At 37.0% G+C, this 20,058-nt stretch overlaps 1 protein-coding gene across 2 annotated transcripts in view; it reads left to right on the top strand.

The window, feature by feature from the left end:
- Eya1 (EYA transcriptional coactivator and phosphatase 1) overlaps positions 1-20,058 on the top strand; it is a 136,656-nt gene that overhangs the window by 35,085 nt on the left and 81,513 nt on the right. The window contains exons 6-8 of one of the 2 annotated variants that reach the window (XM_042666172.1): positions 848-970; positions 18,943-19,025; positions 19,419-19,605. In XM_042666172.1, the coding sequence (XP_042522106.1) occupies positions 848-970; positions 18,943-19,025; positions 19,419-19,605 (393 nt within the window). Of the gene's footprint in view, positions 1-832; positions 971-18,942; positions 19,026-19,418; positions 19,606-20,058 lie in introns of both variants that reach the window. The other variant, XM_042666164.1, reaches the window with a different exon arrangement.

Below are 20,058 nucleotides of genomic sequence, written 5' to 3'. Positions count from 1 at the left end.
TCATTCATTCATTTATTCATTCATCCAGTGCTGCCTAGCGTGTGAACTCCTGGGTCTTACATTTGCTAGGCAGATGTTCTTATCATCCAAATCCTTTTTTGTTTCTTGGTTATTTGTCAGAGAGGGTCTCCTGCTTTTTGCCTGAGTCCAGACTGGGAATGCATCCTTTGGAGCCACACCTCCTTTTCCTGTCAATCTTTGTTGTTTGTACAATAGAACTGTCTTCAGAGTTTACTTCTTTGATATTCTACTTCTTTTGTGTTTGCCTTCTGGTATGATCTAAATACACGGGAGAAGATTTTCTCTCTTGTTGCTTTGTTCTGCGTCCAGTGTTGCTTCCCCTGACTTCAAATAAATATATACCAGCATCAACAGTGTACGAAAGTAGGGGAGCAGGAGCAGGGAGAAAAATAATATGGTGAGGTTAGAGGCTCTAATTTCAGGGAAACATAAAGATTTTGGTTTAGCTTGTTAATTTTGGACTAGCCTAGGTAACATTTAATTTTGGATATTTTTCCTCTTAAAGAAGTGACTAACATATAATACACCAACATGAAGTATAGAAATATTTGTATTTTAGAAGTTGTAAAAATATCTATATTTTAGACAAAGCTAGGTGTGTGAAAATGAGAGAGAACCCAATGGGTAGGCACTCAAAGGTGGATTTTTCAACATTCAGGCATAAATTAAATTGGAGTTGTACTGTAAGCATGTGGATCCGAGGGAAGACGGGAAGTCGTTTGTGTCTGCACAGATATGGGAGCATATGTTTTTATATCTTTGCCAGCTTCTGCAAATGAACAGATAGATAAGCTGTCACTAACTGATTTAGGTACATTGTGGGCAGGCATCAAGACGGAAGGTGGACTGTCACAATCTCAGTCATCTGGACAGACGGGATTTCTCAGCTATGGCTCAAGCTTTGGTACCCCGCAACCTGGACAGGCACCATACAGCTACCAGATGCAAGGTCTGTATATAGCTTGACGTGGAGGCTTTCCTTTGCCTTTACATAGACGGACATGTCATTTGTGAAGTAAATCCGATGTTCCCTTAGATAGTACATGAAGTTATGTGGGCCAAGCGAGACATGACACCCACTTCTACTTCACTTATGTACATGCCTGCTTTCTGGGCTGCAATGCCCATATTTATAATATCAAGGATGTGGAATGATGTATAGGTTTTTTGCTAAAAGCACCATTTTGTATGTGTGTGTGTGTGTGTGTGTGTGTGTGTGTGTGTGTGTGTGTGTGTGTGTGTGTTGCTTAAGTTTTCTGTTTTTGTCTTAATTACCAACTAGAAAAAGAATGAAAAGCAAGGAAAAGGCAGCCATGTCAGGGGTTGTAGTAGTATATGCTAGAAACACCTGCATTAGATTTTGCCCTCCTTCTTTCCTAAGAGTGTTGTGGTTTCTTTATTTTCATGCTGGAAGACTCTAAGAATCCAGTGTATATGTATTAATTATCTACTGAAAATCTACCAAATTTACAAAGATCACCTTTACACCTATCCAATGAATCTTTGAGATAATTCTTTCAAGAGCCAGTCTCTGGGTTCTGTTTTTGAACTTGTAGACAAAACATAATATAGGAAGTACAAATCAAATGGTGTGACAGCAGAAAGTTTGCACTGTCAAAGCTTTCTCAAGAATATGTTAGCAGATTGTTATCATGTAAGTGTACTTAAAATTGCTTGAGAATAGGTCTTAAGTAATTTAGATATTCGAATATCTTTACTATAAATCAATTTGACAAGCAATATTTGCCTCCTAATACTAATAAATTGTAGCTGAATTAAATTTGTTATTACTACTTTTTGACTGAAAGGAAAGTTTTCATCTTTTAAAAACATTTTTGTGCCAATCCTAGGGCTTGAACTCAGGACTTTCAGCTCTGCTTTATCTGTTCATGACTGGTGTTATGCTACTTGAGTCACACCTCCAGTTCTGACATTTTGCTGATTAATTGGAAATCATAGTCTTTTGGATTTGTCTGCCTAGGTTGGCTCCTAATCTTGATTCTTAAATCTTAGCTCCTGAATAGCTAGGATTATAGGTGTGAACTACCAGCACCCGGAAAGTTTTCATCTTTTTTATATTTATTATTATATTTTTTATATTGATATTTATTGCTGATGAATTAGAAAGTGCATAAAAGCAAAAGTAAGTACTATGAATAGATCCCATATATTTCTTTTTGTTCTATTATGTATTCTAGGTATTCATATTTTATGATACTGTCTTGTAACATACTATTTTCAGCAGTAAATATATTATATAATTTTTAACATCAGTAAGTTCTTTTCTATGGAGTCATTTTAATGGCTATATAGCATTAATTGATAGATTGTATTTAATTTCCTATTATTGGGCTTCTGGAGGACTACTGTGCATATCACTTTATTTCATTTGGAAACCATCAAGTGTGTAGCTCCTAGGCAAACATATTTATTTAAGAATTTCTAATATATTTTCAGAAAGAAGGACTATGCACTAGAATGCATACAGTTTGGAATAATACTTTTGAATCATTTTTGGAAAATATTTTAAAAAGAATTATCACTTTAGTAGATACAAGATTTATTTTCATATTCATTTTTTGAAACTGAGGAGATAAATTGTCTTCTCATTACAATGTTATTACTTGTTAATGTCTTACATTAATGTTCTTAATTATACTATTTTATAACTATTTTTGGCTTATCTTACTTTTTTTAAAGCTAGGTTTTGAGCTCAGTGGTTTGTATTTGATAAACAAGTGCTTTACCATATGATCCAATGTCCCCTCCTGGCTACTCAAGAGGCTGAGATCTCAGGATCACAGTTTGAAGTCAGCGAGTTGCAGGAAAGTCCATGAGACATTTATCTCCACTTAACTACCAGAAAATTAGAAGTGGCTCTGCAGCTCAAGTGGTAGAGTGCTATCCTTGAGCAAAAAAGCTCAGGGGCAATGCACAGGCTATTGAGTTCAAGCCTCACAACAGACAAAAAAACAAAAAAAGAAAGAAAGAAAAGAGAAGTATTTTGCATGTAGTCTTCCATCATTATCTAGGCTGGCTGCAGACCATTATTTTTCTGTCTATGCCTCCTGTGTAGATGGAATAACAAGTGTACACCACTATACTCAGCTTATTTGTTGAGATGAGGTGTCACAAATTACTTCTCCAAGCTGGCCCTGAACTGAGATTCTGTGGATTTCTGCCTCCTGAGTAGTTAGGATTATAGACACAAGCTACTGTGCCTAAATGACAATCTATCTATCTATCTATCTATCTATCTATCTATCTATCTATCTATCTATCTATCTAGTGGGCCTTGAATGTACAGTTTTATGCCTGGTACTCAAGATCTCTATCACTTGAGCTCTACCATAAACCAGTTTGTTTCTATTTTGTTTCTGAAAGAGATTCTCACTGACTTGGACTGGGTTCCTGCCTCTACTTCTCAAGCTGCTGGTATTAAAAGTATATGTCATCAACATGTTTTATCTTCTTTTGTGGATTTTCCTTTCTTCTTTTTTTCCTTTTATTCTTCCCTATTTCCTATATATGTGTGTGTGTGTCTGTGTACACACACACACATGCACACACATATATGATGAGATATCTTAGAGTCCACATCTACACATGTAATCCATTATGTTTCATATACACCTAATATAAATATAATCTGAAGGTAATTGTATATATGTTTTTAGTGCATCTGTATTTTCACTGAAACCCATTCATGAAGTCAGATGTGGGAAATTCCACTTGGAGATGCCATGTAGATATTCAAAAAACTTCAAATTTTGGAATAGATCTACTCAGGATGCAGTGTACTTGGGAGTTATACTTATTTCTTATCTGACTCTCTTCCTAGATTAAAACCTTAGGCATCAGTAACAATTCCTTAGAGGACTAAATAGCTCTTAGTTATAGTAAAATGTTAATGTAGAGTGCAAATGAAAGGGGGAAAGAATCTTGCAGGAAAACAATACTTTTAAAATGAAAGAGGACGTGTATAGCAGTGTTGAATATTGCTTGAAAACTTGTCTTTTTGCATACCATGGTTGAATCACCTTTCCAAAGAGCTTTTAGAACCCATTTTCCATATCTGAGATATTATTTCCTGTGGAGATTGGTAAGTCATTCAATTTTAGATTGAATATAATCTGACATATATATCAAGGAAGATGATAATGTGACATTCCATTAGATACCTATTTTGCTATTGTGATATGATTATGGATCGTATGGTGTACTATGCTATCAAATATACATGGAAAAAATTTGGGTACATATAATTACATTCTAAGTAATATTTACTACTTAGCTAGTAAATGCCCTGTGAAAATGACTTTGCCTTTATTGAATAATTTTGTTTGCCTAATTGTGGAATTCTTTTTTTTTTTGTCAGTTGTGGGGCTTGAACTCTGGGCTTGGGCGCTGTGCTTATGCTCTTCTGCTCAAGGCGAGCGCTTTACCACTTGAGCTACAGTGCCACTTCCTAATTGTGGAATTCTTTTAAGCATCTCTTTAACATCTGACTTTTCAGTTTACTAATTTTGTAATGTCTAAAATTATTTTCAGAATTTGTCAAATTCTGTTCTTTTTGTTGTTGTTGGTGGTGGTTGTAGATCTTGAACTCAGGGCCTGGACACTGTCCCTGGGTTTTTCTGTTCAAAGCTAGTGCTCTACCATTTACAGTGATGCCTCCATTTCCTCAAATTCTATTCTTAATAAATGATAATAAATAATACCATTGCTTATATCAGTTTTACTTTACAGCTAGAAAGATGGAGAGTATATGTATTTTATCATCTGTGGGCATTTATAGGGGCAGTTTGGAGGATGGAACTCAGGGTTTGCACTTGCTCAATATGTACTCTTTTGTTTGATCCACACACCCGATATGTATGGTTTTTGCTCTTTGCTTGTTGTTGCTGCTGTTTTTTCTTTTGGATAGAGTCTCTGTTTTCCTTTTTTGCCCAGGCTATGCTACTCATTACTTCCACCTTGAGAGTAGATGGAAGTATAAACAGGCACCATTACTCCTGGGTTGTTTTTGAGGTAAAACCTCTTGCTATATATAGGTGAGCCTGTCCTCAAAATCTCAGTCCTTCTCTCTTTGCCTGCTGAGGAGCTGCCATGACACCCAGCCTGCTAAGAGCATTCTTGTCTAGCTTTTCCTCCAGCAATATCCTTTTAATCTTTAAAACATAAAGTATGATGATTAGTTACTCAGAGAGTTAGCCGCTGGAATTTAATATTTGGATTTCATAGTAGTAGGTTAAATAGTCTAGTAGGTCAGTCAACTCAGGTAAACTGAAATGTGATTGGATCAGAGGAAATGTAAGAGGACCACTTCCATGGGGCTGTGAGACTTGGAAGAATGAACTAAAGATTCAGTGATGTTTTGTAGTGTGGATCTAGAGGTTAAGTGCAAGCTGTTGGCTCTGCCCTTCCATTTATGGGCTATAGTATGAAATGTGACTTGTCCACACATTTCTGATCTCCAGTGTTGATATGGCTTCATAGATTACACTGCCTAACATTTGGTGCTGTATGAACTCAATGGTCATTTTTACTCTTGCTACTTCTTGTGATAGTGACATAGTTATACCCTTGTTTTAATTATTATCATTATAGTCCAGTTTCTGGAATACTTCCAGATTAGGAAGACTATGTAAATGCTTCCATTACATCCCAGTTCCCAAAGAAGGGGTGGACATATGTGTGAATGTATATATAATATACATATATATAATATAATATATTCAAAATATATGCATAATAAAAAGATTACATATTTTTAAATAGTTTTTAATAAACATGACAAAAGTAAAATAAAATAGAAGTAAAAGAACTAGATCAAATTAATATGCTCATATGGAAAGAAAATTACCCTCAACAGAAAGCACTTAATACATGATTAAAGATATATATAAAGAGAGGTAAGGAAACATGAAGAAGCAGCCAAGAGCAAAAGGAAGCAAATCAGAAGAGCACAAAAGCTGAGTTGGCAGCAGTGGTGATGGGCATAGATGGGCAAGCGGAGCTGTGGGGCTACAGAAGGGCCGTTGAGAAGGAAACAGCCCTGCATTGGTGGGAAATGAAGAACCAACCAGGTCCTTAAGGCTCAGTTAAGGGCCTTACGGTAACATCTCTGCTTTGAGTCCTATGAATGAGTGGAAAATAAGGGGAGATGTCAGTCATTAAAGCATCATTGTGTGATTCATAAGATTAGGGGAAGGCTAGAGGTGTAGCTCAGTGGTAGAATGTCTGCTTAGAAAGCACAAAGCCTAGCTGGAGCTCCGGTGTTCACATCTATAATCCTAGCTACTCAGGAGGCTGAGATCTCGAGATCATGGTTCAAAGCCAGCCCTGGCAGGAAAGTCCATGAGACTCTTACCTCCAGTTAACCACCAGAAAACCGGAAGTGGTGCTGTGGCTCAAGTGGTAGAGTGCTCAGCTTGAGCTGAAGAGTTCAGGGACAGCCAGGCCCAGAGTTCAAGCCCCATGACCAGCAAAAAGAAAAAAGAAAAAGAAAGCACAAAGCCCAGCATTAAAACCCCAGTACCATCTAAAAGAAAGTCTGAGGACAAAGTGGCATGTGTCAACCTCTGCCCATTCCTACTCAACAAAATAAAATGAGTATTTATTCAGCATTTTTCAAATTGCAAGTCTTTTCAACTTATTTTTACATGTCATCTTATTTAATCCTTACAGTAACTCTAAACATTGCTTTAAAAGATAAAAAAAATCTGAAAACAGTGAAGAATGAATTAAATTAGAAAAATCAATCAGTAATATGATCAAGGTAGGCTACTTAAAGTCAAACTGGAGAATAGTTTGAAACTCTCTGATCCTGACATGTATATACACCTAAAATACTGTACCTACCGGAGGGACTCCTAGCTACCCACACACAAAAAAACAAAATGTAGATGCCTATAATATTTCTATTTTCCAAAGGGTAGACTTAACCTTTAGAATGGTGGTGCTACATTATATACACAGCTATATAGTTAGTTGTTTCCTGACTGTTCATGAAACCCTAGCAAATGCATTTAGAAAACTCTTTTCTGAACACTTTCACAGCTCTTAAAGTGCAGATTTATTCAGCAGTTCTGAACTGTTTTGCTCTGTGGAGTTTGTGAGCTAGTCACTTGGTCACCCTCATTGACTCTGCGTGGTCCCAGATTCCTCCAACTGATATTCAGAGCCTCTGTTGTGGTGATTGGGCATCAACCACACTCAAAGATGCCATTTCAAGCCAAATAAGAGTCAGATTGTCATTTTCCGTACACTAACTGGAAGCTCAGGAAGTGAAGCCTCAGTGATCAGAAACTCAGATTACTTTCAGCTTTGCCACAAGATCACTAGAACATTTTCTCTCTGTTTTAATTATTTCTTGCATACATCTAGCAAAAGATTAAAAACTTAAGTTCAACTGAGAAAGACAAAAATGTCCTCATGCACAAACACGTATGCTTGCCCCAAACGGTGAAATCTTTGCCTGTTTATTTTTGATATCTTCCCGTTTTCCTCCTTTCTGGAAGATTTGTGGTGGTCTGAGGCATCCTTTCTCCACACACCTTGGACCAACCTGGCGGCAGGAGAGAGGGAGCCTGTAGATCCCTGCTCAGTAATGAAAAGGCACTGACAACAAGAGGGAAGCAGGGTTGGTTGTGAGTGCACATGTGCACACGGACATGCATACACATAAGAAAACTATCCAGGAGTTGCTTTAGTCTCTGATTTACTGGTTATAGATGATCTCTCCATGTGTCATAAACAATCTTTAGTCTCCTTTTATGTGATAGAGACCAGTGACTTGACATCAAGATTTTAATTATAGTTTTTCAAATAGTTTTCAAGCTTTGGAGCTGACACTGAAGTGATTTCCATTTAAAACCCACACAGCTTTAAGACTGAGAGTTGCAACCAGCACAGAAAGCAGGGCACTATGTCTAGAATCAGGGAGAGGGCTGGGAAAGTGGCTTAGTGGTAGAATAATGGAGAATGAAAATTTGCTTAGTAATCTGTTGAAAGTAAAGAAGCATATATTCACTTGCAAAAATACATAATTACATTTGTGCCACTTAGCTCATTAAGCCTGAGCTTTGAGGAAAATCCAGCTCTCCGTAATAACTTAATTCTGTTTATTCTACACTACTGGAGGTAGCAACCATCTTCACTCATTTCAGTTTTGGAAGAACTGGGGTTTGGATTCAGGGCTTCATACTGGGCAGGCACGCCCTTATCACTTGAGATATCCCTCCAATCCCTTTTTGATTTAGCTGTTTTTCAAATAGGGTCTTGTGTTTTTTCTGAGGCCATTTAGGGAAATGATTTGGACTTTGGCACAATGAGTTTTTAGTTAATTTACTATTGTAGGCATCATAGAATTATCAGGGTGGAGGTGCAGAATGCCTCCCTGAGGGATTTATTGCCCTAGTGTAGCAGGATGTGATTGGCATTCCTGTCATTCTCCACCAAGGAAGGTGTCAGGATTTGCTGTGACAGGTGGGAAGAGCTACCCAGAAGGTCCTGTACTAAACCCAGAGGACCTGGAAACTCTGCTCTGTTTATTTTCCTTTAGACTTCATTGCTCTCAGAGAAAAAAAAAATAACACAAATTTAAACTCCCTGTTTGTATATAGTGTTTGTTCTACTAAAGAGATTAGGGTTGGAACCAGTGAAAAGGAACAATAAATCAGTGTGGAAGTTTGTCAAAGGGCCTGTGGAAGGAATCAAAAGTCTGAATCAGCCACGTGGCTCCTCAGGGAAGTAATACTCTACATCGTGCCCCACCCCCTTCCTTCCATCCCTTTTCTGTAGCTTTTCCTAGCTGAACAATTCTATTGGTTAGCTATTTGGAACCTCAATTGCTTAGCAGAATGTCTCGCTGCCCTTTTAAAGCTCCTTTCTGCTCAATAGAAATGATAATTTTTGAAAAGGAATCAATAAAAAAAGATAGAATTTCAGGAAAATATGTAGTAAGCCTATTTTATAACCTGCTGTGATTAAAGCCTTTGAGATAAATTAAAACTTTTGGAATAAAGAACACGATAAGGTTGGATGTTGCTGTGTTGATATTCAAACTTTCTCCTTAACGGTTTCACTAGTCTACTTGGATTTTTTTTTTTTTAATTTAAAACTTATGCTGTTCCTGAGACTTAAACCCAGGACCTTGAGCAAGAATTTTTTGTTCAAGGTTGATACTCTACCACTTGAGCCACACCTCTACTTGTGGCTTTTTTACTGGTTAATTTCAGATAAATGAGTCTCATGGATTTTTCTTCCTGGGCTGGCTTCAAACTCTCATCTTCAGATACACATATGAGTCATCAAGCCTGGCAAGTATACTCAAAATTGTTTTTTAGTTCTCCTCCTCCTCCTCCTCTTCCTCCTTCTCCTCCTCTTCTCCTCTTCCTTCTCCTCCTCCTTCTTTACCTTACATTCTAGCATCTTTGCTAAAATGGTATCTTAAAAAATAACATTCATTGTAATTCTCTTGGCATCTTGTGTTATTATTTTAAGTATTGAAGTTCTATGGAAATCTCATGCATTCCAGTGATAGTAATAATTTGTGATATATACCAATTTTCTTGTCTAGATGAGTTGTTTTTAGTTGATAAAATAACTTTATCAATAAAGATAATAGCTTGCAACCTTTTCTACCTAACTTGAGTTTCATGAAAGGGAAAAGTTCCATGGAAGGGAAAAGTCCTGATTTTCAATAAACCATCTGGCCTTGGGAAAATTGTCTCTGCAGACCACGCTGACTCTTGCCACGTGGAATGCACCTGATGACGGACATGGCCCATGGCAAGGAGGCTGGGCCAGAAAGCAAATGGACTTCTGTGAAAATACACACGATACAGCTGGTATCTTGCTGCTGAGTAAGCACTGGAAAACATTCTAAAAGCTGTAGGCACAGACAAGCAAGTCCCAGCAGGTTCTAGCCTTGTCCTATTGGCCTGGTGCTGCTCTTAATATGAGCTTTTGCTCTCTCTGAAGTAAATCTTTGACCTACATGGTACTCATTTGTTTTGTTTTTAAGTTTTTTGACAATGTAGCAAGTGGCATTCTCCAGCTAATCACACACCAAGAACTGGCTTCATATCTACCCTAAATCATGTTACAAATCAATGTAGGCTGTATGATTTTTAACTCTGCAAAAGTAATGGAGATGTATCCGTACACATTCTGCAAGGTGGGTTTGTTTGTTAACTGAACCACTCAGGGCTTATGAACTGGGTGGCCCAGACAGGATCTTCCAGTGACTGTTTCTTGTCCTGGTCGACAAGACTGCTGCCCTTCTTCATAGGAGCCTCTGGCAGTGGCAGGAAGAAAGCAATTTATAATACACTATAGGTGATTTTATATAATTTACCATTCAAGTATACTAGCCTAGAAAGAAGAGTTGCAGTAAAATAATTTAAAAATTATTTTGTAAACGAATGAGTCCAAATGTATTTGTTTCTGAAATCCAAATTGATTTGTTAAACTCTCTGAGGTGTCCATGTCTCTGTTCCTTGTGCATCTATGAATTTGGGGTAACTGAAAATTAATACCACTTGTTATAATACTGTGACTGATTCAGAAAATCTAGGTGGGAGATTTGGCAGAGTAGATGAGTAAATGATTACCAGGAAACAGAGTTAAGGTGGATTTTGAGCCAAGGGACCATGTTCAAGGTAATCCTTCTCCTTCCTGGGCTTTCAGCTGAAGAACAGGAGTCTGCCTCAGTGGTGTCATTGGGGAATGTTACAGATAAGCTGAGAAAATGGATGGAAATAATTGAAATGGAAATGTATCTAAAAATAGAGAATTCCTAAGAGAAAACCTGGAGGCATCACACTGTCTGACTTCAAAATATACTACAAGGTGGAATCATGGTCCAATGGGATAGATTAGAGAGTACAGAAATAAATCCATTGTATAAGGTGGTTTTTCAACAAAGGTGACCAGAACAAAATAAGGCCTGGTACAGTGTCTCAATCATGTAATCTTATCTACTTGGGAAGTAATTGGGAGGATCATAGTTTGAGGCCAACCTAGGCAAAACGTTAAGGAAGCTCCATCTCAACAAACATGCTGAGTATGATAGGTCCTATCTGTAATCCTAAATATATGGGAGGCAGAGATAGGTGAATCACAATCCCTTATGAACCGATCTGAAAAATAACCTAAAAGAAAAGGAAACTAACAAGCTAAAAAAACACAAAAACTGATTGAATGTTTGGTTCAAGCGGTAGAGGACTTGCCTAGCAAGTGCAAGGCCGTAGTTCAAACCTCAGCATTCGCTGCTACATGCATATGTACAAAGTGAAATGGCAGTTGTTTCAATAAATGGTGCTGGAAAAATCAGGTTATCCATATGCAAAAGAGTAAAATTACACTGCTATCTCCACCATACAGAAATCAATTCAAACTGGATTAAAAATAGGTTGTTGTTGCTTTATAAATTCCAAGTCTTTCATGTACAAGCAAGACTCTTATTTTCATGAACATACCTATGATACACACAGGCATCTGAGCTATCCATGGGTAAGTACCCCATTAGGAGGCTGCATCTGACCATATGGTTAGTGTCTGGCTAGGATACCAGGAATGGCACCACCAGTGTGAATCTTCATTTTAGCTGACCACGTAGTATGTGCTTATGAAGTCCCCAAACCTCCTCTGGGCTCCAGTAGTACTCATAACTAAGTACAACATTAATTTTATTTAATCTATATTCATCTGGACTTTTATCCTGAATATTCAGAAGTTGTTCACTTCTTCCACCAAGTATTAGTAAGGCCTACATTTAATTTTCTTTATACTTAAACCCCAAATCTTTGTCCTTTTCCTATTATTATTATTATTAATTACTGTCATACCAAGTTGTAGAAACATAAATTGTTAATTTGATATGATTATCAATTCATAATAATGATCATGATACAATCTATTTTCTTCTTCTTTTTTTATTGTGAAAATACTGTACAGAGGGGTTACAATTACATGGGCAAGATAATGAGCATATTTCTTATCAAGTGTTGTAGCCTCCTCCTTTGTTTCCCCTTCCCACCCCTTCCCATCCTTACAATCTATTTTTTAAGGTGCTCTTCTACCATGTAGTTTAAAAAGAAGTTGACAGTGAATTTTCAAGATAGTAATTGCCACCGCCTAAAATAATGTAGTGGGCTTTGTATGGGGAACCACAGGAAATAGTTCTCTAATCAGCCTGTCACTCCTTCTCAGGCCTAGGTGAGCATATGCAACCTTGCCTTTATTAAAAGTTCCCTAGCTCTCTCTTACCTTTTAGAGACTTGTAATCTTAATATCTCAATTCCCCTAATATACTAACCTTGATACATTGAACACACAATAAAAACATTAAAAAAAAGAAATAATGCATCCTAAGTGGGGATTATTTCTACCTCAGGGAGTCTTCATAACTTAATATGACAGTAAATGTAAAGTATTTATCATAGTACATTTCTTCTGTGTTTTACTGACCTGGAGGTGATTTTGCACAGAAAGTCATGTGTATCTCAGAAGGAAAACAGTTCCATGTAGCTTTTCAAAGGTATTCCACACACTGTGCCTAATTCCCTGATGGGATGTTCTTTTTTTTTTTTTTTTTGGGTCCAGTCATGGGGCCTGAACTCTGGGCCTCAGCTCTTCAGCTCAAGGCTAGCACTCTACCACTTGAGCCACAGTGCCACTTCCGGCTTTTTTCTTTTTGCTTATGTGGTGCTGAGGAATCAGACCCAGCGCCTCATGCATGCAAGACAAGCGCTCTACCACTGAGCCACCTTCCCAGCCCCCCTGATGGGATGTTCTAAGAAAAGATTCCTATATACCCATGAGCCTGTGGAAGAAGTTGTGGTTTCCTATCTGGGTCTTGTGCTAATCCTTCTATGTCACCCATGTTCAAGACTAGTAGGTAAGACCCTGCTACAAAAATGTACAACTCTTGCTGGCTGCACAGAGAAAGTGGGTTTTGCAGTGTACACACAAGCTTTCTTGATGGCAGGGTCATTACCATTTTGCCTTTGGTTTTTCATGTTCCAAACTTCAGTGAAGCCCATCTTGTAGTACTGGCATTGAAGTCTGTGCCAATATCACTGTGGGATTTCTTGTTCCCTATGATCTTTAGACTAACTCAGTAACCACAGTTGTCCTATAATTGAAGGCTTCGAGGAGCTTCTTCTCTGAATACTTGAAGAGTATGATTATTCTCTTGTGTAAAAATGAAAGCTTATATGGGTTACATACTTTTAAAGCACTTTCTAAAATATCTACTGAAACTAGAACTAAATTATAGCAATAGTAAAGCTCAAGTATTTCAGTGATTGATATACATGTTTTGATGTTGTTGTTTGTTTCAGTTTGTTTTTTTTTTTAAGGCAATGCCTCACTATGTAGCCTACGGTAGCTGTGATCTTACTAGGTGGTCAAGCTTGGCTCAAACTCTTGCCTCTCCTGACTCAACCATCTTAGTGCTGCAATTGCAGTCATGTTCTACTACTTGGCCAAAAACATGTGGATTTTTAAGCTATACTCAAGCCCTTCAGCTCAGCAACTCTGGGATTCCTGCATGTGAGGAGAAGAGCAGATAGGGTCCTGGCGCCTCTTGATAACTCAGAGGCTATTCATTAGCTCATCAACTATCTATAAATATATATGTGTATATATGAATATAAATAAAATTTATTTGTTTATTTATTTATTTATTTATTTATTTTGCTGGTTGTGAGGCCTGAACTCTGGGCCTGGGCATTGTCCCTAATCTCTTCAGCTCTACCACTTGAGCCACAGTACCACTTTCAGCCTTTTCTGCTTATGTGGTGCTGAGGAATTGAACCCAGGGCCTCATGCATGCAAGGCAAGCACTCTACCACAGAGCCACCTTCCCAGCCCTCATCAGCTGTATTTTAAACATATTGGTTTTATTAAAAAAGGAAAAAGAAGAAAAATGGAGTTCAGGAGCTTTCACTTAAGAATCGCATGCCATGCATCTAATAACATTGGGTGGACAGTTTTGGCATCTGTGCAGTGGATTTTCATTATAGTGTGGTGTGAGGAGTCAGTTGGGACTGGCTTGTTAATGGAAGTTTTATCATTTGTTTTTGCCACTTCTATTTGGCTTCTAATATATGTATGTATATATGTATATATGTGTGTATATATATATATATATATATATATATATATATGCATGTGTGCATGTTTAAATCCTTTGGAATAGGCTCTCAGAAAATGTTAGTGCATTTTCAAACAATAAAACAATATAGGGTAAGAGGAGGCAGAAGGCTTTGTGTGGACTTTAAAACCAGACAGGCTTATGTTTGATTTCACTTTGATCCCATGGAAGCTCTGTTACCCTCTCTAATCCTCTCTTGTGAGTATTGATATTCACAATATCAAGCTGAAGAGTGTAAAGCATGTAAAAGATAAGGAGAGATCCTAATATATAGTGAGAATTCAATGTAAGTTGGCTGTTTTGTTTTGTGGCAGGGTCACGGTTTAAAGCCCAGGATGCTCTCAAATTCACCATCATTCTGCCTCTGCCTCCCAAGTGCTAAGATTACAGGCATGCTCTGTAATACTCACTCTATTTTTAATGCTACTCTGTCTCATATATTAAGTATGTTTTATGAATTGGGTACAAAGATCCTGTTATTTCTGTAAGCTCCAACATTTCTTCTTGTTGTTATTGTTAATCTGTATGGGAGAAGGACATATACCTTCAAATATAATTAGTACTTGTTAGATTCCTGGTTAATTTATCACCAGTAGTTAGATCGAAATATTGACTCATTATGCATAGATGTGATTATGCATGTTTATATGTGTCTATGTCTGTGTATCTATATGTGCATATAGGTCATATGTGCATAGCATAGATTGATTATTATTTAATGGATGAACTTGTATCTCAGAGTTAGATGATAGACATAGATGAGGTGTGCCAAGCTTTTAGGGAAATGAAATGAGGAAGTGATGGGGTGAGGCTGAGGAAGGAAGTTTCTACTGCAATGCTGCATTAAACTATTCAATAGAACTTAGGCAAGGATTTGAAAGAAGGAAGTCATTGCTGTGAGAGGTAGCATTAGGAGAACTGCATACTGTTGGACTGCTCGCAGACTGGAATCTAGCATGGAGAACATGGGGTTTAGGAAATACTGGGAAGAAACCAAACAAGTCTAAAAGATAAATGGGCACAAGACTATGCCCTAGTAAGCCCTGGTGAGGATTTGTCTTTTATCCTGCAGGTGACAGAGTATCCCTGATGTTCCCTTTTCAGGTAGAGGGTGACAAGATCAGTCGTGCCCATTAACAGCAAGATTGTGCTGCTTGTGCAGAGCATGCGGTGGAGAGGACCCAAGGGAGGGTAGGGAACCAACCAATAAGGCTCCAGCCCAAATTGAAGGCCTGTAGCCTGGATTAAGTAAGCAGCTCTATACCAAAGTCCTACTTGAAGGCAGACAGAACAGTATCACAAACTTGCTTCTGTTGGTAAAAAACTAGTATGACCTACCTACCCTCATTCTCCAGTAGGAACACCTCACCATGAAGCAAGTGAGATCCTTTTGAAAGCTACATTAAGTCTCAGGCCATTGGGGTGCTGTTAAACTCCTACTCCAGCACACTAAATGGAATGGAATCTCAGCCTGCAGTCAGCCAGTAAATGAGTATAACTTATGTTGAATTCCAGCTAATGTACAGTCTTAGAAGTAGGATTCAGTCTGGAAAGTCACTTGGGTACCATTTGAATCACTGAACTGTGATTTACTTGGTCACACCCTACTAGCCTGCATATGCCAATGGGCTTTTCTATTTTCTTCCAGGGAATAACTTACAGAATGAAAACATCCATAAAAAAAAGACACATCTTCTCTATCTTATTCATTTTCTTGAGGGAGAGGGATTATTGAGATCCATATTTATTGCTCAAAAATGTGTTACTTAAATAAAAGTAGCAAATCATAACCTAAAAATGTGTGAGTTAAATGAAAGTAAAGATTTGTAGTCCAGACCGATTTTTCCCCCAGTAAATATATATGAACTAAAGAAAGAAAAAGAAAACAGAAGCACATACTTGAATTCTTGCTATTTATAGGTTATCTTTATATATAATGTCACTATTAATTATTTGTTCTCTGATACACAAAGACATAAGGATTGAGACATAAGGACCTCATGGCATGAGGTCCAGTGTTTTAAAAACAAAATCAGTCTACTATCATATTGATATGTCCTGTGAGGACCAGCTAATGTCTTAGTGAGCCTTTTATTCCCATGTAGTCATCACTATGAGCTTGTTATTTCATATATGATTAATAGATATGTGATTGTCACATGCAAATGAGTGTTGATACAGGAAGCCTATCTATGGAGGCTCTGATGTTTGTAGGGAAGAATTAGCACTGAGAGCTCTTTTTATCCTCTGAGATAGGTGTTCTGGGAACTTTGATCAATAGCTTTTCCTGAAACGGGTAAATAAGGAAACCTCGATATGAATTTGTATGATAACTAAATTCGAAATGATCTGAGGAAATATTCCCTTCTCTATAGAAATAACCAATTCTTGGGTCAGGCTGACCAAGTATATAGATGCTTGATATGTAATTAGGAAAAGAATGTCAAAAATGCAAAGAGATTAAGTCATATTTATGTAATTTGAGCAAGTAAAAAAGAGGGAAAGAGTAATAAATGCTGTAGAGAAAGAAAGACTTCAGAGCACCTAGCATCTGTGTAATAAGGAGCTAATTGTGCTTTGTAAAACTTTAACTCATTCTGTGCTTTTAGAACCCTATAAAGGAGGGATTTTTTTCAGACAGATAGAAAATTGTGTCTTAGAGTGGTTAATGAGTTGTCCAAAGTCTAAACAGCTCATACCTGATGAATCAAAACCTCTCTCCTGTGTTTTCTGAGCAGTAAACCAGTATTTAAATGTTCAGCAGTAGATAATTGGCATAAAGTACCATGTTTTATGCCCAAACATATAGGTGAGCAAGAGATTTACACTAAAGACTCTCTTTAATCTACCAAAGCATTTCTTGCCTAATTCACTTGAGATACATTTTATTTATTTATTTACTTTTTTATTTATTTTTGTCAGTTGTAGGGCTTGAACTCTGGGCCAGGACACTATCCCTCAGCTCTTTAGCTCAAGGCAAGTGCTCTTCTACTTGAGTCACAGCACCACTTCCAATTTTTCATTTTTTAAAGAATAGATTCTATTTATTTATTTATATATTTATTTATTTGTTGTGGAGCTTGAACTCTGGGCCTGAGCGCTGTCCCTCAGCTCTTCAGTTCAAGGCTAGTGCTCTACCACTTGAGCTACAGCGCCACTTCCAATGGCTTTTATTTATGATCACAGAATCAATATAAGTTTTGAGAAGAAAATTTAGATGTGGACATTGACTACCAAATATGTGACCATGGATCGAATTCTTCAGAGAGAACATAAATTTTTATGTTCTTAAAAGATTTTGTTATGCTTTAAGAAGATTTTAAAGTGAGATTGTCAAAAATACTTTCTTGTTCAAGTTTTTACTTTCACAAAATTTTGCGATTCCCTTTTTCTGATTCCATTTTTCTGAGTAGCACTCATTAAGCAGTTGGAGCGATTTTCTGGGTTTGTTGTTAGTAACAATGCTGAAAACATCTTTGTTATCTGTGACTTTTTCCCCTAAATTTCTGGCAGTAACATATTTGGGTATAAATTTTGAATAAATTTATAATTGGTATGAAAATTTTCTCAGTGATTAACTACATAGCCCAACAGGAAGGTAATTCCTGTTTATAAACCACTTTATGGTATATGAATGCCTTTTATTCACCACATAATTGCTGATCCCTGTGCAGAAATCTTTGCCAATAAGACTATCAAGAATAGGATAATTTTAACATAGCTTACTAGTAAAATAGTAAGAAATTCAAGGGAGGAGATTAAGCTTTGTTCTTAGTTATATGCTATATTGTGCCTTTTGATAGTTGTTGAACAATATGGACATTCACCAGTACAACACCACCTTGACAATGCACAAGAGAGAAAACACTAAGCCTGGCCCTCTTTAATCCTTACTGAATCCAATTCTTCTATTGGTCTTCTACAAGTGGAAATGATGAGCTTTCTCATAAATAATAGTATCTCAAAGCACTTTAAGTTCTTGGAAATAGCATCACAGTTTTTGAGCTACCAAAAATTTTAAAGATGGCCAGGCACCGGTGTTTCATACCTGTAAAGACTAGCTTCTCAGGAGGCTGAGATCTGAGGATCACAGTTCAAAGCCAGCCCAGGCAGGAAAGTCTATGAGACTCCTATCTCCAATTAACCACCAGAGTGGTCTGTTACCCAAAGTAGTAGAGAGTTACTCTTGAGCAAATAAAGCTCAGGGATAATGCCCAGGCCCTGAGTTCAAGCCCCAAAACTGAAACAACAACAACAACTAAACATCAATCCATTAATAAATGGATTAATAATCAGAGCATGCATCTTTAATAGGAAGACTTGAAAGATCTTAGTGTCTTACACTAAGTATATCCTCAATAGAGTATATCCTCAAGTCGTAGAGCACCAGCCATGAGGGAAAACATTGAGTGAAAACACAAGGTCCTGAGTTCCAACCTCAGTTACAAAACAAAAAACAAAATAAAATAAAATAAAAATAGTATTGTGAAAGATACTTTCATACAAATGTATAATTCTATTCTTGGTTGATGTGACTTAGGTGTTCAGAAATTTGAACTTTTTATTTCTTCATCTTTCATAATACAGTGAAATTATAATAGTCAACCATTGTAAGAAAACAAAATTTTATTCACAGCAGTGGATTCCAGTGTTGAAGATAAATCAAATTCCAATTCTGCCTTAAGTGATATTTTTCTTCAGTCATATTTTTACGCATAGCTTAGTAAGTTTTATTTCTTTTCATTTTGTTTTAGGTAGTAGCTTTACAACATCGTCAGGATTATACACAGGAAATAATTCACTCACAAATTCCTCCGGATTTAACAGTTCTCAGCAGGTAATTTAAAGAGCCAATTTAACTTCTGAAATACGTTTAAGTACAACATGATATTATTATATTTTAAAAAAGCACTTTCTGTTAAAGTGTGAGAACTTTCCTCAGCTTTTTAATAGTTTTTTTTTCTTTAAACAGTTTCTTTAACAGTCTTTTTATGAGTTATTTGGTTTTCAGATTGATTTACTTTTACTGTACTGAATCATGGAAGAGAAGATATTTGAAGAATGTGTATAATCTTATGTAGTTTGTTTGCAAGTGTGTGAGCTCATCAATGAATATGAACTCATCTAGATGAATTTAGAAAACACACATAAACACAAACATACTTATAATTGTTAAAAACTTGAGAAATCATGGTTCCTGACAGATTATTCCTCTGCTTTCATTTAATAGGACTATCCAGCTTATTCTAGTTTTGCCCAGGGTCAGTATGCACAGTATTATAACAGCTCACCATACCCAGCTCATTACATGACAAGCAGTAACACCAGCCCAACCACACCATCCACCAATGCCACCTACCAACTCCAAGAACCACCATCTGGCATCACGAGTCAAGCAGTTACGGACCCCACAGCAGGTAATTCTGTTTATTCATCCTGAAGGCTGCATCTTTAAATGGTGTTTTCTTATTGTTGAATTTTAAGAATGCTTTGTACATCTGGGAGTCCCAAGTTCTTTGTCACTTATGTACTTACAGGTACTTTTTCACTGTCTATGGCTTATCTTCCACTTAACAGTATTTTTCACAGAAAACTTTTTGATTTTAATTAAGTCCCTAGTCAATCCCCCCCCCCCATCAGTCACACTTTTGATATTGTATCTAAAAAATTATTAGGAAACCCATAGCCATCAGTTTCTAATCTGTTTTGAATTGTTTCTTATGCAAGATTTAAGACTAGGGTATAGTTTTTGCTTGTTTTGTTTTTGGTGTGTGGATCAAGTGGTTCTAACCATCTCTTATGGAAATTACTGTGTTTTCTCCTCTATTTAATTTTGTCCCTTGTCAAAAATCAGTTGACTGTCTATGTGC

Source organism: Dipodomys spectabilis, unplaced genomic scaffold (genome assembly GCF_019054845.1).
Source record: "Dipodomys spectabilis isolate Male_0828 unplaced genomic scaffold, ASM1905484v1 ptg000015l, whole genome shotgun sequence".
Lineage (NCBI taxonomy): Eukaryota > Metazoa > Chordata > Mammalia > Rodentia > Heteromyidae > Dipodomys > Dipodomys spectabilis.
Note: the sequence above shows the minus strand (reverse complement) of the source record. Positions and strands in the feature narration are given on the sequence as shown.